Source organism: Ruditapes philippinarum, unplaced genomic scaffold (assembly GCF_026571515.1).
Source record: "Ruditapes philippinarum isolate M1 unplaced genomic scaffold, ASM2657151v2 ctg784_1_1_1_1, whole genome shotgun sequence".
NCBI lineage: Eukaryota > Metazoa > Mollusca > Bivalvia > Venerida > Veneridae > Ruditapes > Ruditapes philippinarum.
The window spans coordinates 65,449-88,269 of record NW_026862779.1 but is presented as its reverse complement, the minus strand read 5'-3'; the positions used below and the strand labels follow the sequence as shown (position 1 = coordinate 88,269).

Sequence of the window (22,821 nt, the reverse complement as noted above, 5' to 3'; positions counted from 1 at the left end):
GCCAATTTTGACCCCAGGGCTTTTATTTGAACAAACTTGGTAGACACCTATTAGAACATGTTTGATGCTCAATATCTTATCCATAGCTCTTTTAGTTCTTTAAAAGAAGATTTTTTAAGTTTTTACTTTATGCATATAGGGAAAATCAATGACCCCCCGGGGCGGGGCCAATTTTGACCCTAAGGCTTTTATTTGAACAAACTTGGTAGACACCCATTAGAACATGTTTGATGCTAAATATCTTAGCTCTAGCTCTTTGGGTTCTTTAAAAGAAGATTTTTTAAGTTTTTACTATATGCATAATTATAGGGAAAATCAATGACCCCCGGGGCTAAGCCAATTTTGACCCCAGGGCTTTTATTTGAACAAACTTGGTAGACACTCACTAGAGATGTTTCATGCCAAATATCTAAGCTCTAGCTCTTATGGTTTATTAAAAGAAGATATTTAAAGTTTTTTCTTTCGGTTGCCATGGCAACCAGAGTTCTGCATGGAATTAAATTCTTTGAACAATTTTTAAAGGTGACCACCAAAGGAACATTCCTGTGAAGTTTGGATGAAATTGGCTTAGTGGTTTATGAGGAGATGTCATTTAAAGTAAAAGTTTACGGACGGACGACGGACGGCGGACGACGGACGGACGCCGGACGAAAAGCGATCACAAAAGCTCACCCTGTCACTTTGTGACAGGTGAGCTAAAAATAGTTACAGGTAATTCTATAAATACTAACAGGCATTTTCTAAAAAATAGAAACACGCAATTCTAAAATTAGCAACACGCAATTCTAAAAATAGCAACATGCAATTCTAAAAAAAGAAACACTCAATTCTATGAACAGAATCACGCAAATCTGAAAAAAGTACCACCCAATTCTAAAAATAATATCCCAATTCTCAAGAGAGTAACATGCAATTTCTAAAAATAGAAACACATTCTTAGAATAGAAACACGCAATTCTAAAAAAAGAATTACGCAATTCTAAAAATAGAAACACACAGTTCTAAGAATAGAAACACGCAATTCTAAAAAAAGAAACATGCAATTCAAAAAATAGCAACACGCAATTCTAAAAATAGATACAGGTAATTCTATAAATAGTAACATGCAATTTCTAAAAATAGAAACACGCAATTCTAAAAATAGAAATATGCAATTCTAAAAATAGTAAAACACAATTCTATAGAGTAACACGTAATTCTATAAATAGTAACACACAATTTCTAAAAATAGAAACACGCAATTCTAAAAATAGAAACACGCAATTCTTAAAATAGAAACACTCAATTCTATAAACAGAATCACGCAATTCTGAAAAAGTACCACGCAGTTCTAAAAATAATAACATGCAATTTCTATAAATAGTAACACGCAATTTCTAAAAATAGAAACTCGCAATTCTCAAGAGAGTAACATGCAATTTCTAAAAATAGAAACACGTAATTCTATAAAAAGTAACAAGCAATTCTAACATGAGGGCCATGAGGTCGCTCACCTGTTAATAGGCCCCCGGAGCGGGGCCAGTTTAAACCACATGGCTTTTATTTGAACACACTTGGAAGACACCCATTAGAAAATGTTTCATGATGTAAAATTTTTACTACACACATTTAATGAACTAGAAATGAGTCATCATGCCACGGATGCCCCCGCATGCAGCCAAAATTTCAGATGGTGCATTAATTTTTTTTTTCATTTTAAGTTCAAAGCCCTTAAAACTTTTCGATGTTAACACAAAACATTTTCATACAATGACTGAAATTATTCAGTCTTAACCTTTTAAAAATAGCATATTGCATATTTGTAGCCAAAATAATGGCTAAAAGTATGAGTGCTGAAACTGAAAGTTCAAAATTTTTCCAACATTCAGGAAAGATAAGTTTGTCTAAAATCATTTAACCACGACCAAATTCAAACTTAAACTGCTTATTCCTAAGATGTATCTATATTATTTTCAAAGTGAAAGGGACATAACTCTGCCAAAAATCATCAAACCATGACCAAATTCCAACTTGACCTGTCCATTCCTTTGACATATCCATATGTCAAATTTTAGTTGAATATGTAACACTGTTGGGTAGATAATGAACAGAAATTGTAAATTTCATATTATTTTCAAAGTGAAAGGGGCATTACTCTGCCAAAAATAATTGAACCATGACCAAATTCAAACTTGGCCTGGGCATTTCAAAAACATATACATATGTCAAATTTGAGTTAAATGTGTTGTACCATTGGGGAGATAATAAACGGAAACTGAAAATTTCATATTATTTTCAAAGTAAAAGGCGCATAACTCTGCCAAAAATCATCGAACCATGACCAAATTCAAACTTGACCTGTATTTTCTAATGACATATCCATACGTCAAGTTTGAGTTAAATGTGTTGTACTGTTGGGGAGATAATGAAAGGAAACTGAAATTTCATATTATTTTCAAAGTAAAAGGGGCATAACTCTGCCAAAAATCACCGAATCATGACCAAATTCGAACTTGACCTGTATTTTCTCATGACATATCCATACGTCAAATTTGAGTTGTATGTGTGCAACCGTTCTAAAGATAATGAACGGAAACTGATGATGACAGAATGACGGAATGACAGAAGGACAGGACAGGGTAACACCATATGCCCTGGCCATTACATGGCGGGGGCATAAAAACAATGACCCCCGCCCCCTTTGGCAGGGCCAATTTTAACCCAACGGCTTTTAAGTGAACAAACTTGGTAGACAACCATAAAAAGATGTTTCCTGCTTAACAATCTAACCTTTAGCTCATTGGGATTTTTAAAAGAAGATTTTTTAAGTTTTTACTATACACATATAGTTAAAAACAATGACACCTCTGGGGCGGGGCCAGTTTTAACCCCAGGGCTTTTATTTGAACAAACTTTGTAGACACTTACTAGAAGATGTTTCATACTCAATATCTAAACTCTAGCTATTTGGGTTTTTTCAAAGAAGATTTTTAAGTTTTTGATATTATAGTAACATATAAGGAAAATCAATGACCCCCGGGACCGGGCCAATTTTGACCCCAGGGCTTTTATTTGAACAAACTTTGTAGACACTCACTAGAAGATGTTTCATGCTTAATATCTAAACTCTAACTATTTGGGTTTTTTCAAAGAAGACTTTTTAAGTTTTTGCTATACACATATAAGGAAAATCAATGACCTCCGGGGCAGGGCCAATTTTGACCCCAGGGCTTTTATTTGAACAAAATTTGTAGACACCCATTAGAACATGTCTCTTGCTAAATATCTTAGCTCTAGCTCTATATGTTCTTTAAAAGAAGATTTTTTAAGTTTTTACTATATGCATATAGGGAAAATCAATGACCCCCTGGGATGGGGCCAATTTTGACCCAGGCCTTTTATTTGAACAAACTTGGTAGACACTTATTAGAACATGTTTCATGCTTAATATCTTAGCTCTAGCTCTTTGGGTTCTTTAAAAGAATATTTTTTAAGTTTTTACTTTATGCATATAGGGAAAATCAATGACCCCCCGGGGCGGGGCCAATTTTGACCCCAGACCTTTTATTTGAACAAATTTGGTAGACACTTATTAGAAAATTTTTCATGCTAAATATCTTAGCTCTAGCTCTTTGGGTTCTTTAAAAGTAGATTTTTCAAGTTTTTACTATATGCATATAGGGAAAAATAATGACCCCCTGGGGTGGGGCCAATTTTGACCCCAGGGCTTTTATTTGAACAAACTTCGTAGACACTCACTAGAAGATGTTTCATGCCAAATATCTAAGCTCTAGCACTTTGGGTTTTTTAAAAGAAGATATTTAAAGTTTTTTCTTTCGGTTGCCATCATGCAACCAGAGTTCTGCATGGAAACAATTTTTAAAGGTGACCACCAAAGGAACATTCCTGTGAAGTTTGGATGAAATTGTCTTAGTGGTTTATGAGGAGATGTCATTTAAAGTAAAAGTTTACGGACGGATGGACGGACGCCGGATGGATGGACGGACGTACGCCGGACAAAAAGCGATCACAAAAGCTCACCCTGTAACTTTGTGACAGGTGAGCTAAAAATAGAAACGAGCAATTCTAAAAATAGTAACACACAATTCTATAAAAAGTAACACACAATTCTAAAAATAGTAACACACAATTTCTAAAAATAGAAACATGTAATTCTATAAACAGTAACACTCAATTCTAAAAATAGAAACACGCAATTCTAAAAATAGAAACACGCAATTCTACAAATAGAAACACGCAATTCTATGATGAGTAACACGTAATTCTATAAATAGTAACACTCAATCCTAAAAATAGAAACACATAATTCAAAAAATAGTAGCACGAAATTCTATAAAAAGTAACACGTAATTCTATAAATAGTAACACGCAATTCTAAAAATAGAAACACTCAATTCTTAAAATAGAAACACACAATTCTAAAAATAGAAACATGCAATTCTAAAAATAGAAACATGCAATTCTAAAAATAGAAACACGCAATTCTATAAATAGTAACATGCAATTCTATAAATAGTTACACGCAATTCTAAAAATAGAGAGCATAATTCTAAAAATAGAAACACGCAATTCTATAAATAGATACACATTGTTGTTGTTGTTGATGATGATGATGATGAATGATGATGATAGATAACTATATATATATATATATATATATATATATATATATATATATATATATACACACACACCAATAGACATATAATGATGGTCATTTAATGCACAAATCTGAGAAAATTCAGTAATTTAACCTTCAAGGTCAAGGTCTTTAAAGAGCCCAAGCCAATTTGGGTTGGATAAACAACAAGGTCTGGTCCTTAAAATGTTCTGTTATAATATGAAGTTGATCCCTTCAAGTTACAGTCAGTAACAGCCAAAACAATGAAAATTTCAATAATTTGACCTTCAAGGACAATGTCATTAATGAGTGAAGGTCAAGGTATGTCGTGTTATTTTTAAGAGTTATCCTTGAAGATTATTATGTTCAAGTTTGAAGACAATCCATTCAAAAATAACAAAGTTTCAGCCAATAATAGCCAAAAAAGTGAAAATTTCAATAATTTGACCTTCAAAGTCAAGGTCATTTATGAGTAATGGTCAAGGTCTGTCTAGTTATTTTTAAGGGATATCCTTGAAGATTATTATGTTCAAGTTTGAAGACAATCAATTCAAAAATAAAGTTACAGCCAATGACAGCACGATCAAGCAAAATTTGGACTTTTAACCTTGAAGGTCAAGGTCATTTATGGATGAAGGTCAAGGTTAGTGTGGTCTACTGAAAAGTTTTGTCCCAAGGGTTGTTGTGGACAAGTATGAAGACAATACACCAAGAAATTAAAAAAAGTTATGATCCAGGTACAAGTTTGCGGACGGCAATGGCAACGCGACTTTAGCAATACCTCTACTTTTTTTTCAAAAAAAAAGTCGAGCTAAAAATGATCAAAGACAATAACAAGGCAGAGTTAGGGTTCTTTTGCACTGCACTTCCACTCAATAAGATCTATCTACCTACAAAGTTTCATGTTGACATCTCTTATTATTTGAAAAAATGGTCAAGAAAAAGTTAGAAGTGTAAAAATTAACAAAGGGCAGTAACTCCAAAATTAGGCAAGACAGAGTTAAAGTTCTTGTGCACTGCATATCTACCCAATGAGATCTATCTACCTACAAAGTTTCATGTAGATACCTCTTGTTGTTTCAGAGTTATGGGCCGGACAAGAATAGCCAACAGACGGACATCCAACCGAATAGGGATAAAGGGCCATTTCTATTGTTATAATTTTCTTTTGTTTAATAGAGGGCCATGGACCATTATTCTATTGTTACTAATGCAGGGTTCGTACAGACATCCAATGCCAAAATTCAAGGACTTTTTAAGCACTACTTAAGCACGTTTTCCAATTTTTTCAAGCACATTTGTTGCACATATACCGACACAATCTTCAACCTATGATGGATAGTTTGTTCACCATTTTTTGTTAAATACACATTTTCTGACATTATAGAAGAACAACTAAGGGTGCATCAAGTACAGATTAGTTCAAAACAACTGCAATTTGTCCACTTACTGTTACCTTGAGTAAACATTTCATTGATTTTGATACTAAATTGGATCTTTTTTTTATATTTTTTTAACCGTTGATATTTATCAAAACTTTGTCATTCTGTGATTCAAACATTTTCAAGCACATTTTTAGAAAATTTAAGCACTTTTTAAGAGAGGAATCAAATCCAAGGGCTTTTAAGCACTTTTTTACATTTTTAAGCACTTTTTAAGAAAGAGACTGAAATTTAAGCACTTTTTAAGACTGTACGAACCCTGTAATGAATTCTATAGTTCTCTTTTGTTCTGTTTACAGTTAGATGGGCCCCTATCCCTATTCGGTAGTGCAGACGGACGGACAGACGGAAACCCTCAAAGTTTGGTACTTACTAGGCTATACTGAATGAATAGCAATTAAGAAAATTTACTGATACCTATTGTTCCCATAGCCACCTAAGTGTCTATATGTTTGTAGAGACAGACAGATGGCAAAGGCAAAAACAATATGTCTCCCATACATTTTATGAGACATAATTATATGTAGGGAAAAATCTGGTACACAAATGCAACTTTTATGGCTAAAGGAAAAAGTATTATCTTTCCTACCTGTTTAGCAACATTTGGCTGTTGCAAATCACTCCTAAAGATAAAGTCTTCAATTGCCTTTTTAACTGCTTTCACATCTTTCACTTGCTCACCAACTAATTTGATCCTTATAGAACTTTGTGGTCTTGACTGTGTTTCTTTTCTCCATTCTCTGGGAGCTAATACAACAAGACAAGGTAAATGTGAAAGCATGCACAACTCCTTGAAGAAACTATTCAAAAGATATAATTCTTCGAATCTTTTATCTATTTCTAGTTCAATTCTAATAAAATATTGGCATGTTGTTCTGCTTTTAAACTTATTGTAGTTTAATTGAACAAGAGGGCCAAGATGGCCCTAGATCGCTAACCTGACCAATCAAACTCATCAGAGCAATTACTTAGGGAAGTATCCTGAACAAGTTTGATGACAATTGCATCAAAATAGTGACCACTAAAGTGTTAACAAGGTTTTTCCATATTTGGGGTTGTGACCTTGTTTTTTATTCAAGATGACCCATATTCGAACTTGACCTAGAAATCATCAAAACAAACTTTCAGACCAATTTCCAGGATATTTGGATAACAACAGTAGTCGCGAGAGTTAACAAGATTTTTCTATTTTTAGCTTCTGTGACCTAGTTTTTCATCACAGATTACCCATGTTTGAACTCATTTGAGCAATTAACTAAACAAGTATCCTGAGCAAGTTTGTTGACAATTGAGTCAAAAAAGTGACCACCTGAGAGTGTTAACAAGCAACAAGCAAATTTGTTGAATTTATATCCCCCGCCGAGTACTGGTTATTATTAACACAACAACTAAAGACATAAGGCTTTATTTATATATTAATCATGGCATAAACAGTAATATTCTTTGAACTTGATAAATATTCAAGGCTATAACAGAGCCATAACTTTGTGTTAAATAGTAAAATCTGGAAATGCCAATGAGATGTATGCATACAACATAACTAATCAAAGGCCATAAATCTGAGTTATAAGTATCTGACTGGAACAAGGAGACAATATGCACATCTCCTCTTAGTATCCCATAAAGTTTCATTGAATTCCAGCCAGTAGTAGCAGAGAAGTAGCGAGGAAACAAATATTTTTCTATATGGATACTGGATAACTAATCAAGGGCCATAACTCTGAGTTAAAGTGTCTGACCAAAACAAGCCTACGATATGCTCATCTCCTCCTGGTATTAAAGGTTCCCATAAAGTTTCGTTGAATTCCAGCCAGTTGTTGCAGAGAAGTAGTGCGGAAACGATTTTTACTCTATATGCATACTTAACATAACTAATCAAGGGCCATAACTCTGAGTTAAAGGGTCTGACCCGAACAAGCCGACGATATGCGCATCTCCTCTTGATATTGATGATTCCCATAAAGTTTCGTTGAATTTCAGCCAGTAGTTGCAGAGAACTACTCCGGAAACAATTTTTACTCCATATGCATATTGCATAACTAATCAAGGGCAATAACTCTGAGTTAAAGTGTCTGAACCGAACAAGCCGACGATATGCGCATCTCCTCTTGGTATTGAAGGTTCCCATAAAGTTTCGTTGAATACCAGCCAGTAGTTGCAGAGCAGTAGCGCGGAAACGATTTTTACTCCATATGCATATTACATAAGTAATCAAGGCTATAACTCTGAGTTAAAGTGTCTGACCAGGACAAGCCGACGATATGCGCATCTCCTCTTGGTATTGATGATTCCCATAAAGTTTCGTTGAATTCCAGCCAGTAGTTGCAGAGAAGTAGTGCGGAAACAATTTTTACTCTATATGCATACTACGTATACATAACCCGTCCGTACATTTTCCATGAATTTCCATGAAAACTTCTGGAATTTTCATGGAAATTGCCAACTCTGGATAATTCATACTAGTTTTCCGGAGTTGTTCAAAGAAAACTGAAAAAAAAATCGCGAATTTTCTTGTACTTTCTCCATGTATTTCCAGAGCTTTTTTCATGAAACTTTTCCGGAGTTTTCCATGAAAATGTTCCAGAGTTTTCAAAGCAACTCTGGAAATTGGTCTGCTAAAATGACATAATACTCTGGAAAAAATGTTCCAGAGTTACTCTGGAAAATGTTCCGGAGTTACTCTGGAAAATGTTCTGGAGCCGCTCTGGAAAAAGTTCCGCAGTTAATAGGATCTGGAGTAAGATGCCATTTAGCCTTGAAATAATTATGGAATTACTATGGAATTCACTCTGGAACATTCTGGAATTACTATGGAACATTTTGGGATTACTGAAATGATGGTTGCATACTAAAATCAAATGACCTTTTAATTTGCATTTGTGTTTTTATTAACAAATCCAAAAAACACTCTAGTTGTCAAGAATTCAAACACTTATAGCAATTTGCACATTTCACAATTATTTCTATGTCAGAGTGTTTTATTCAAACAAATGTAATTTAACATCCATCTAGTACACATGTATATATCCTTCACTTCACTGTCTTCACATGATGCAACATCTTCTTGACTTGTGGTGTGACCTCTCCAATGGATACTGAAAAATATGAATTAATTGTACTTGTGTTATATGCACAATGTCAATATAATTAGTACTGTTTAAACATGATAATAAATGATAAAAAACATGAAAGGGTGAAAAAAGTTAAGATGGAAAACTTTCAATTAAATGATTTTTGCAGAATATCAGCACAGAGTTATCAAGTAAACACCATGGTTTGATGAAAATAATTTATTTTTGGTTAAAATCAACATTATGATGAACTTGTGTCAATTATTTCCCTGCTTTTCCTATATCTATATAATGACAACTGTATGACTTGTAATGGCAGTTTAAATTACTAAATCCTTCACAAGTACTTAATTACCTCTGAAAGTTTGAGGGTCAGTATAACAATAATATATGCATTAAACATGAAGAACAACATTTTGTTCAGAGTTTTGAAAATAGCATGCATTTATATGAAAGCATGTTACTTCAATTTTTTTTTTACAAAACAAACTAAATTATTACCAGGATAGTTCTGTTCAACAGTACATTTATCACTTTTCCCTCATCTGACATCCTTTGAGTTGAAACATCTCATGTGACTCCAAGACTTGAAAGTTTGCAACCTAATATGTTGAAAAAATAAACATATGTACATGAGTAACAAGAAATTACAATTAAGGCATATTATGAATTTTATTAAATGTTAATTTGGAAATTCATTGCTTGATATGGAATCTGTTTCAATCACCAATATTTTTAATGGAAAATAATTATCTCTGATTTAAAATTTCCCGCCATTATTTAAAAATGAAAAAGATTTTCTTAACTATCTATCTTATATTGAAAAGTTACATGTATGTAGAAATACAATCACTGAAACAGTGTATACTTGCAAAAAAGTTTGAAAAAACTAACATAATAAGTGTTAAAAAATAAAAATACATTTGTACTTACTGTTAGAAATGGTTATATACATGTAGTTCCCATTTTAACTGAATCATGAAATACACATGTTTAAAAGTTCATATTTCCAGAAAACTTTTGTAAATTTGTCCAGTTTAAACTCATTTGATCTAATTTCAAATGCTCAAACATAATATTTCAAGTTATAACTTTTAAGCAGTTAGGCACTTATAAACATTATCTTTCAATGCTTCTGTTCAAATGACCCCTCTGGAAGGAGTGTTCTGACCTGTGATTTGTTCTGCAAGGGTATTATACTTGAGAGCTACAGTGTAATATAGTATGTTGTAAACCTGCTTTACCTCTTACTATTCTCTTATATCAGATAGGTGAGTTTAACTTTGGTAGTTCTGAAACCAGTGGGTTCCACTTGAGGGGTCATAAATATTTACATTGTGGCTGATGCTGATTTGAATGTTCCAGAAATTAATCACTATGCATAAGTTACTTCTACACAGGATGAATATTTAAATTACATATACTTATAGAGATACATAATAAATTTATCATCAATTAATAAAGAAACATAAGTGCATAACAATTACATTTGTTCTTAAATTTAAATTGTTTCTCTTTAATTGTGTATTTATTTTTTTTAACTTAGGGAAATATATAATAATGAACCACTCAGATCAGGCTTGATATGAGATACCTTGAAAATAATGAGAGTTAAATGAAAAAATAACTTAATGCATTTTCAATGCCAAAGTGTTGCAATGGGGTTGCATGTTGTTGTTTTTTTTGTTTTTGTTGTTGTTTTTTTTTTTGCAATAAAAAGAAACAGTTAAGCTCTTGATGGGCTTATGACGGTCTCATTTTGTTTAACTATAAGTTTTTGTTTTGACAACTGCTACTTTTAATTAGAGATAGTATACATGTATGACCAATCTCAGTGCTAAGTAATTAAAGTCATTAAAAAATGTTCTTGCTGTTTTTTAAATATCTGGTCAACAGTTTACAATTGTGTCAATGCCAATTATTTTAAATTGTCTTTATTTTAATTATGTCTTAAAACCAGAAAACTGTATTATATTAAAAAGATCATTTATGCTTTTAACTTAGGAAAAAATATTAAAGTTAAATGTATTAAATGAAGTATACATAAATGCAGCAATCAAATGAAAATTTCCTAAGTCCTTTAAAACTTTCTCAAAAATGACTAAGTGTTTTCCAGAGTAAAACTCCTTGAAAATTGTCTAAGTGTTAACTTTCCAGAGTTTCCAGAAGTGTTTCATGGTTATTTCTTTGATGAAAAAGTCAAGTTCCAGAGTTCTCCATGAAATTGTTCCAGAGTACTCTGTAAATACTGTGGAAAAAAGCTTGTTTTCATGAAAATTCATGGAAATTCATGGAAAATCGGTTATTTTCCAGAGTTTTTCCAGAAAGACTGTGGAAAATCTACAGACGGGAACTAATCAAGGGCCATAACTCTGAGTTAAAGTGTCTGACCGGAACAAGCCGACGATATGCCCATCTCCTCTTGATATTGATGATTCCCATAAAGTTTCGTTGAATTCCAGCCATTAGTTGCAGAGAACTACTACAGAAACAAAATTCGGACGGACGGATGGACCGTGATGGAAGGACGGACGGACAACGCCAAAACTATATCCCCCTCCCGATTCCATCGGTGGGGGATAACAAGGCTTTTCCATATTTTGGGGGTGTGACCTTGTTTCTTACCCAAGGTGACCCATAATCGAACTTGACCTTGAAATCATCAAAACAAACTTTCAGACCATTTTTCAGGATATATAGATCAAAACTCCTGTGACCTAGTTTTTCATCTGAAATGTCCAATGTTAGAACTCATCTGAGCAATTTCCTAGACAGGCATCGTGACAAATTTTGATGATGATCAAGGCAAAAATGTGACCAATAGAGTGTTAACAAACAAATGTGGACGGACGATTTATAAACATCCTTAAAGCTCACCCTGAGCAAGCTCAGGTGAGCTGAAAAGACATAGAGATAAGCCTTTTTGACAGTAGTCAAACAAGCTTGCATTTGTGAACAAGAGCTGTCACAGAACGTGACAAATGCGCTGAAGGATTCTAGTAATAAACCACCTATTACATGTTAAGTGAGGTGGTAAAAATTGACAAAGTTCGACCCGGGTCACCCCAGCAGTGACTTTTAAGTCAGACAAAGAAACCTGGGTCTTGTTCACAACACATTGTCCATCTACGGTATTTTATATTTTCAAATAAAAATTGGAACTACATGTAGCTCGTGTATGGAAGTTACAGAGCGGACACAACAACCATCATTTATATGTATATAACATAAATATTGAAAAAGTTTAAACCCCAGCAGTGACCTTGAACTAAGGCTTAGGAACACAGGTCTTAAGGGCAACACATAATAAATTTATGATAATTTCATATGTGAAATAAAAAATATAATCCTTTCATGCATATTAGTTTCAGAGCAGACACGGCCATCTCTGCCTATATGTATATTAACATCAAAATTGATAAAGTTTGAACCCCAGAGTGACCTAGACCTTAGTTGCAGAAACCCTGAAGTCTTGTTTGCGACACAACATAAATCTATGGTTAATTCATATGTGAAAGAAAAATTTAAATCCTTTCATGCATACCCAACTTTCAGAGCGGACATTACCACCACCTACTATATTTATATAACATAAAAAATTTAAAATGACAAAGTTTGAACCTCCAGAGTGACCTTAACCTTAGTCATAGGTACCCGAGTCTTGTTCGTGACACATCATACACGACACACCATACATCTATGGTTATTTCATATATAAAAGAAAAATTAAATCCTTTCATGCATACTGAAGTTTCAGAGCGGACACAACCACCACTGTCTATATGTATACGGATGTTCTAACGGGACAGTAATAATGTGACTGATCTATTGTTCTCTCTATTGTTCTTTTTAGCCACACAAAAGAAAATAGCCACATAAAAACATTACGGAATGAATGACATCAAAGAGAAAGAACAGTTACCTATTGTCCCTCTAGCCACATTAATACTGTCCCATGAGAGCGGACGGATTGACAGACAGACATTTCGATTTTAATATGCCACCCTTCGGGGGGAATAAAAATGCAATGCTATTCATATTATGTTATTTAATATTAGTATAGGGACAAAAGTAGTTCATCATTTGCTTGTATACATAAATTTACATTGGGCAACATCAAAGAGTAAACATTTCAGCATGTAAAAAATATAATATTTAGAACAAGGGCATGATATAAAGATTATATTTAATGAAGACTTAAAAATTTAACCCTTTACCTCAATGATTATTATCTAATATGTGTAAGAGTTATATAGAGCATGTCAAATGAATAACAAGAGTTTCATATATACATAATTTTAAATTTGAGAGCCATAATTTTAAACAATAATGATGTAATGAAGATCAAAACAGTAAAGATCAAATAGATAAAAAAAATGTATAAACCATCAGAATATGAAGGTTATATCTTAAATATACCTTCTTGTTCCTTTATTGGTTGGGATTTTACTTCACACAAACACAGTAAAGGTCAAGATACGAAAACTTTCCAGCTTTACTGGTGGAGATAAACCCCTGTGTAATATTTCAGGCAATTTAACAGGTACCTGAGGAGAACCACCAACTTTCTGTAATCTAGATGGATAGCTTTCTCAAACTTGGTAGACATCCACTAGAAAATGTTTTATGCCAAATATCTAAGCTCTAGCTATTTTAGATTTTCACTATAAGATTTTTTTTAGTTTTTACTATACACATAATGAGGAATATCAATGACCCTTGGGGCGGGTCCAATTTTGACCCTAGGGCATTTATTTGAATAAACATGGTAGACATCCACTAAAAGATGTTTCATGCCAAATATCTAATCTATAGTGCTTTTGGATTGTCACAAGTAGATGTTTTAAGTTTTTGCTATATAAATATTAGAAAAATCAATGACATCCTTGGGCGGGGGTCATTTTTGACCCAAGGGGTTACATTTGAAAAAACTTGATAGATCTCAAAAAGAAGATGTTTCATACCAAATATCTAAGCTCTACCTCTTTTGGATTTTCACAAAAAGATTTTTCAGTTTTGACTATAAACATCCCTTCAAAGTTTCAACAAATTTGGCCAAGTGATTAAGGAGGAGAAGTTGTTTCAAGAAATTGTTGACGCATGGACAATGGGCCATCAAAAAAGCTCACCTTAAGGACATTGTCCTCAGGTGAGCTAAAAATCAGTGAAAATTCAGTAATTTTACCTTCAAGGTCAAGGTCATCAATGAGCCAAGGTCAATTTGAGTTTGACATACATGAATGTCTTATCCAAAAGAATTTTTTTTCTTTATATGAATTATTATGAAGTTAATGCATTCATAAATAACAAAGTTATAGCCAGTTACAGCAAAAAAGAGAAAATTTTAATAATTTGACCTTAATGGTCAAGGTCATTTCTAAGTGAAGGTCAAGGTCTGTCTGGTTAACTTAAAGGTCTATCCTAGAAGATTATTATGTTCAAGTTTGAATACAATCCATTAAAAATTAACAAGAATTTGTAACAGAGTTACCAACGTGCTCCGCCCAAAGAAAGTTTTACTTTAAGCATACAATTGTGCTAGTTTTAAAAGATTGATGTATAAATCTAGACTTTCAGAGCAAAATATTGATCAATGCTAGATTGGCAAAAGCAAGTTACAACAAGAATTTGTAACAGAGTTACCAACGTCCCCCGCCCCGGGAGTTTTATATGAAGCATAAAATTGTGCTATTTCAAAAGATTGAGGTATGGATCTCAGGACAGTCAGTCCAAAATTATGATCAATGCTAGATTTGCAAATGTAACAATAAATTTGCCAAGTTATTTCAAAATCCCTTGAACTATGAAGAAGTTCTAGATTCAACACAAAATATACCCTATAACAGACTATGTTAATTTTTGACCTCTAAGTGTGACCTTGACCTTGGAGGTAGGGATGCAGGTGTTGCGCATGACACATCCTCTTATTATAGTGACTATTTGTGCGAAGTATTTTCACAATCCTTTGATCTATGAAAAAATTATAGACCTGACACAAAATATACCCTGTAACAGACTATTTAAGTATTTGACCTCCAAGTGTGACCTTGACCTTGGAGGAAGGTGACCGGTTTTTGCGCATGACACATCATCTGATTATTGTTAACAATTATGGCAAGTATTTACAAAAGTCCTTCATAGATAAGAAAGTTATGGACTGGACACGACATATACCCTCAAATAGACAATGTTGACCTTGAATGAACAAGTACGACCTTGACCCTGAAGGTACGGGTCTGGTTGTTGCGCATGACACATCGTCTTATTATAACAAACATTTGTGCCAAGTTATCTCAAATTCCTTTGATAAATGACAAAGTTATGGACCGGACACGAAATATACCCTGTAACAGACTATGTTAATATTTGACCTCCAAGTGTGACCTTGACGTTGAAGGTAGGCAACTGGTTTTTGCGCATGACACATCATCTGATTATTATGAACAATTATGGCAAGTATTTACAAAAACCCTTCATAGATAAGAAAGTTATGGACCGGACACGAAATATACCCTGTAACAGACTATGTTAATATTTGACCTCCAAGTGTGACCTTGACCTTGAAGGTAGGTGACTGCTTTTTCCGCATGACACATCGTCTGATAATTGTGAACAATTATGGCAAGTATTTACAAAATCCCTTCATAGATAAGAAAGTTATGGACCGGACACGAAATATACCCTGTAACAGACTATGTTAATATTTGACCTCCAAGTGTGACCTTGACCTTGAAGGTAGGTGACTGGTTTTTGCGCATGACACATCGTCTGATTATTGTGAACAATTATGGCAAGTATTTACAAAATCCCTTCATAGATAAGAAAGTTATGGACCGGACACGACATATACCCTCAAATAGGCAATTTTGACCTTGAATGAGCAAGTGTGACCTTGACCCTGGAGGTAGGGGTCTGGTTGTTGCGCATGACACATCATCTTATTATAATAAACATTTGTGCCAAGTTATTTCAAATTCCTTTCATAAATGACAAAGTTATGGACCGGACACGAAAGTGTGACGGACGGACAGACGGACGGACGGACGGACAGACGGACAGACGGACGGAGCCTATTTCTATATCCCCCTTTTTTCTTCGAAAAGGCGGGGGACAATAAATACATTAAAGAAATACATTGAAATAACTCTTGTGTATGAGTAAACAGAAATACATTTGTATGGTTGTTATCACTATTTCAAAGCCACAAAATGTGACAAATATAAAATCAATACAGGGTTTGGTCAGTTACAGGGTATAATTCATGTCAAGTCATCAATCAAGGTATGTGGGCCATTCACCAATGACAATTTATTTGCATGGGCATGACCTGGCATCATACCCTGTTAGTCAGTTTATTCAGGCTTTGATCTCCAAGTGTGACCTTGACATTTGAAGTAGGGGCCTAGGTGTAGCACATGACAAGTCATCTTATCATTGTTAACATTTGTGCCATGTTGTTTTAAAATCATTTGATTGATGAAAAAGTTACATACCTGACACAAACAATACCCTGTTGAATATGACACATTGTTCCATTATTGTGAAGATCTGAGCCAATTAAGTTCAAAATCCCTTGACGGATGAGAAACAAAATATGCCCTATAACAGATTATGTCAATCTTTGACCTCTAACTGTGACCTTGATCTTAAAGGTAGGCTCCTTTTTTTTTGTGCATGACACATCTTATTATTGTGAACATTTGTACAAAATAATTTTAGAATCACTTGATCTATGAAGAAGTTATGGACCGGACACAAAATATACCCTGTAACAGACTACATTAATCTTTGACCTTCAACTGTGACCTTGACCTTGGAGGTAGGTTTCTGGTAAAAAATGTCTCATTATTGTGAACATTTGTACCCAGTGTTTTCAAAATCCCGTCATAGATAAGAAAGTTATGAACCAGTAATGGCATACACCCTTAAATAGACAATGTTAACATTTAAGTGTGACCATGACCTTGTAGGTAGGGGTCCAGTTTTGTGCATGACACATCATCTTATTATAACAAACATTTGTGCCAAGTTATTTCAAATTCCTTTGATAAATGACATAATTATATGGCTGGACTCGAAAATGTGAGGGATGGAAGTTCTAAACGGACAGTAATAATGAGGATACTCTATTGTTCTCTCTATTGTTTTTTTAGTCACATAAAAGAAAATAGCCAAATTAAAACTTACAGAATGAATGACATCAAAGAGAAAGTACAGAAAGTCGACCTAACCAGAAGCAGGCTCAACACTTTAAAAATCCTCAGACCACTAAGCATAATACTTCAAAGCATAAGCAAAATAAAGCACCAACAAACAAATTTTCTTAATTTGTTTATTTGACCTTTTGTGACCTTGACATACATTTTGCCTCAGACAACTCAACTCAACATGAAGAACATTTGTGCTTAGTTATATTTAAATCCATCTATGTATATAGAAGTTATACAGTAGTTGCAAATAAATGTTTTATTTTGTTATTTGACCTTTGATTCCTTAGTTTGACCTTGACCTTTACAAAAGTTACATGGATTTTTTACGCAACAATCCGTCTCTTTATGGAGAACATTTGTTCTGAATTATAGTAAAATCCCTCCATGCATGCAAGGTTCCCACTGTTTGACATTTTCAAAATTTAAGGACTTTTCCAGGACTTAACAAGGACATTTTTAAAAAAAATTTAAGGACATTTTTAGAAGATTAAATTTTAAGCTATTTGATTTCTTTTGTCGTTTGAATATGTTCATGGCAATGTTTAGAACAACATTTAAGTACAATATACACCTTTTCAGCATACAAGTTTTACACTAAATGTACTTTGTGACTGCTACTGTTTTTGCAGGGTTTTTTTTAGTACATTTATCTCACCTGACATTTGACCTGGGTCCACTAAGGCTTCATGGAATAGCCTAGACATGTCAAAAATAAAGGTTCTTTGATAAATGACCTATGAGCACATCTGCAGTTGTTTCTTTATTCATAATTTCATTTTTAAATGTTGAATTCTGCTTAAGCCTGTGCTATGGGGGTGCACCTTCAAGTACAATATGTGAACAGGCTCAGTCAAACCTCAGTCTGCAACTTTTTCAACTTTGCCGTTTTGGATGTTCTTTAGGCATTCTGCTTATTTATTGTTCAATGACAAATAAAATTTAAGTAGATCTAACAATTTTTTAAACCATCTGACAATCAAATACAAAACATGGTGTGACCAATTGACCGTGCTAAGCCTTTGACAATATATCATGTATGTTAAACTATTGTTTGGTTTATATCGTTTCACTTATGGCTTTTAGCGTGGTTGTGAGCAATCAGGATAAAATTTCCTGCCAAAGAAACAAAAAGACTGTGAGTTTTCATCTTTTTTCATGCCCTTTAAACACCGGCCAATCAAGCAAACTTGAGGTTGATTTGTTACTTTCTCAAAAGATTTTCTAAACACAATCCACATAGTTTGTAAACTCTGGTAAAAGTCAAATTGGCTTTCCAAAACACTTGTAAATCGAAAAAAATCATCAACATTCCAGATGTGGAAATCAATATATTGTGCTAAGACCATCATTTTGATTGTTCAATTTACCCCTCTTTTCTCCAGACAGGTTAACCTGTACCTTTATCGACTTCATTACGTATAAACACTAAAAACCCGGACATTTCAAGGCTTGGAGCCCCTTTTTTCAAATTCAGATATTTCCAGTTTTCCATGATAACATGGGAAACCTGTACAAGTGGAAGCTATGCTCCAGACACTGGATTTTGCTGACCAAAAAATGTCACCTTGACCTTTGAGCAGCAGACCTTGGTTTTGTGTGCAAAACACCACCCCATCATGGTGAACATTTGTTCTAAATTATTTGTAATCCTTCAAAGAATGAGCAAGATAGAGTGCAAACAAACAAAATTTAATACTCCTATTTGACCTTTGACCTCTAATGACCTTGACCTATATTTTGCGCAAGACAACTCAACTTAACATGGAGACCAATTTTGCTAAGTTATATTAAAATACTTTCATGTATGTAGAAGTTATAATTGAAAATGAATGTTTAATTTTGTTATTTGACCTTTGACCCTTAAGTGTGACCTTGACGCCAAAAGTGGCGACTAAGTCAAGCTCACCGCTAAGGGGCTCAACATCTAACAAGCAAAAGATAGACATTTGACCTTTAAGGTGAAGGACAATTATGAATGAAGGTCAAGGTTAGGCTGGTCTACTAAAAGGTCTTGTCCCAAGGGTTGTTGTGGCCAAGCTTGTAGACAATACACCAAGAACTTAAAATGTTATGATCAATGTACAAGTTTGCGGACAGCAACGCTGAAAAGACTGTAACAAAACCTCTATTTTAAAAGTAAAGCTAAAAATTGTGCATGTTTGACTTCACTTAGATGTCATGATTTGAACAAACTTGGCAAAAAGATAGACTAGACTGTGCTTCATATAAACTACCAAAGCTCCAGGTTTTGTAGTTCTGTAGAAGAAGATTTTCAAGTTTTATCCTTCATATCACTATATAAAATATGTGTTCCTGGGATAAAGCCAATTTGGCCTTTGGGTCAAGATATGACCAAAGGTGGTACAGGTTGAAAAAGTTAACGCTTCATGCAAAATATCAAAGCTTTAAGCAATGCAGTTCTCAAAAAAGTTTTTTAAGTGCTCTATCTCTTATACCAGTAGTGAGGTCAATTTGAGCCATTGGGCTATAACTTGAAAATCTTGTTACAGGTTAACTAATGTGTCATGCAAATCATCAAAGCTGGAAAAAAATTCTTTCCTCTGATCTCTTTTAGCTGTCACTGGTACCTGAATAATAAATTTTGTCATTTAAGGATAATATAAAAATTACCTCCAAAAATGGATGTAAAAAAACTTTTTTGTGAAAGTCTTGTTTCTATATTGGAGAAACCATCTTCATCATCGACCACAATAGTTACATTTGATAAATAATTGTAGATGCGGTCTGGATATTTGTCTGCTGTAATGTTTTTGAAAACTTCGTCAATAATAGCCACTGACTGATCCCCAAAGGATAATGGTATTTCTACAAACATAATTCAAATACACATAAATAAATTCTAAAAATATCTAAGCATGAATACAGATTGACCATACAGTTAGAAACCTAAAAATTAATATAGGCTCTTCAAATCATCTCAATCAAGTAGATATCTTAACCAAATATTTCTAATATCCATCAAGAAGAGATTGAACATAAAATTACTAAAAGATGAACTACCAACAAAGGGCATTCCATTCTGCATTTTGTGTCCAAAATTTAAAGGGATACTTAGGCAAATGAATGAAAAATATGCATGTATATAATTGATCTTATTTACTCAAATTATGCTAAAATGACATTTTAAAAAATTCTAGCATGAATTTCTTTATAAATTCTTTACAATTTGGCCTTGAAGCATAGTTATTTCTTTGAATGAAATTAATCACTAACAGAGTCATCAAGTAGTTTTAAAACAAGTCATGTAACTAGAAAAAGCTCTGGAAATTACAAAAACGGGATATTGTGCATTCTGTTAAATTGAAATAAGTCTTAGTCATTCATCTGATAGGTACTTTAACGCGTGAATTGTTCTCTGTAACAACTATTGTGAAATGTAAATGCTCTAACCTGACCCACATGGGTCAAGTTTGGAAAACCACCATTTTATTCTTTAAAAGGAGAAAAGTTTTGTTTCTGTGACTACTTAGTGTATTCATTTTGAGGATATTTATAGAATATTGAAATAGAAATTCAAATCGAAGAAAGGAAATTTTGCCTGTGTCTCCCTTTAAATATATCACCCATTCAAGTATTGTGAACATTCATTACGCATTTCAAAAGATAGAGACAACAAAAGTAAAGGAAGGTACTAATACAGTTCAAATATAATTCATACAGTTTTACCATTTGAACAATAAACGTGAACACTTGTGATTAACATTTTTTCACAATGATTCACCATATCCAGAACAGCATTTTTCAAGTCTTTCATTGAAGTACCACATCCAATTAGTAATAGCCACTGTGTTGGACAATCTATACTTCCAGCTGCAACAAATAAAAGATGTTGAAACCTTTATTACAAGAAACATGTAAAAGTTGTAATCCTAAACTCCACAAATGTGGGTTTTTTTCAAGCTAAACTGTATATAAATGATTGTTCGGAATATAACCCTTGGCTAACCGCTTAGGTGATATTTCCAAACAACTTTTTATAAAGGGTTATATAACCTATCAAAAACTTTATAACTTATATTATACTAAAGTTTAAATTATAAAGGCCAAAATATACATGTATTTTGTCAAAATCATTTAATCAATAATCATTTTCAAGGTAAAATTATTGAATTTTGCTAAAATGACCATAACTTTGTTATAAATGAACGAAATTGACAACTGTATTCATAGAAATTATTTCGCGCTTTTTAAGTGCTTTTCGTGGTGGATACATTTCCACAAGTTTTATATCCTCAAAATGTTGCATGTAACAAATCCACGAACATTTGTTGTGCCATTACCACATAGATTTTCATTATGTCATTATGATGATTGTACTCTGATAAAGTATACATAACTTTAACCTATCTTTAACTGATACACATTTTAAGTTAAAAGTTCCGTATCCATTATTAACAGATTAAATAAAATTATATAATACATGTTATCTACAGTGTGCATACTTTGAACAAAATAATTTTACTCGCTAAAGAGGAAGGTGTTATTGTTTGTTACATTAGTACAATAGCAAATAATACCAATATGAATAAATGTTTTCTGTTTATTTTTTAATGGTTAAAATTAATATAATTCAAACAATAAATAATTTATATAATTCAAATCAATAAATTTGGTTTCAGATTATAAGGTCAATATAGATCTAATATAAATTATGTAATATGAAAATAATTTTATTTAGAAAACATCGTCTGCTGTAAATATTAGTTGTCTGCTATACAGTGCCCCGTCATCTTAATAAATCGTCTGCATAAACAATTTATCTGGTTACACTCGATAGTTTTCTTAGTTGAGCATAAAGTGTACCCGGTATGGAATATTTATATGGCAAAACCCATGCAGAAACTCACTCTTTACACGTCAGACTGGTTAAAAAGAATTTATCTGCTATCGTACACTGTCAAGTTATGCTACGTGGCCGCGGATGTGTACGTTCACAAAGAATGTTGCGGAACAACACCGCCAGGCAGCCAAAGCCAGCGAGGAGCGCAACAAGGATAAACAACCTTGCAACAGAGGGAGGAAACGAACGGCAAAGGTCCCGTTGGAAGATTTGGTTGACGAGAGGGTGTCGCAAACGAATGCTGGTGAGTCAAACGTAGTAGATTTTGAGCAATATGTTACAATCTGTGGGTCTTAAGATAGTTCTACTGCGAACATTCAAACGATATCATAAATGTTTTGCCTGGAATACGTTGAGCTGATAATGATTTAGCGGCGCACATGCCAACATCTCTTAAACAAAAAATTTGTAGAGGTGAATATGTAAATTAGATGTTATTATTGAAAGGGGCAGTCGAGCTTTCAGAATTTTGTAAAGGGACGGTGTTTAAGTTAGATAGTGAAGGTCACATAGAATCCGCTCAAAAAGGATGTAAAGAGCAGATCAATTGCAATGAGAAATGGACAAAGGCATTTATTATATATGCGTATCATTTATTTATCATCACACGCTGACA

The 22,821-nt window shown here is 33.5% G+C and overlaps 1 protein-coding gene across 1 annotated transcript in view; it reads right to left on the bottom strand.

Annotated features, from left to right (window-relative positions):
• LOC132720172 (uncharacterized) overlaps window positions 1-22,821 on the bottom strand; it is a 161,449-nt gene that overhangs the window by 73,186 nt on the left and 65,442 nt on the right. The window contains exons 9-11 of the mRNA XM_060704214.1: window positions 21,032-21,175; window positions 19,976-20,170; window positions 6,653-6,810 (exon numbers count right to left, since the gene is read on the bottom strand). Of these exons, the coding sequence (XP_060560197.1) occupies window positions 6,653-6,810; window positions 19,976-20,170; window positions 21,032-21,175 (497 nt within the window). The remainder of the gene's footprint in view (window positions 1-6,652; window positions 6,811-19,975; window positions 20,171-21,031; window positions 21,176-22,821) is intronic.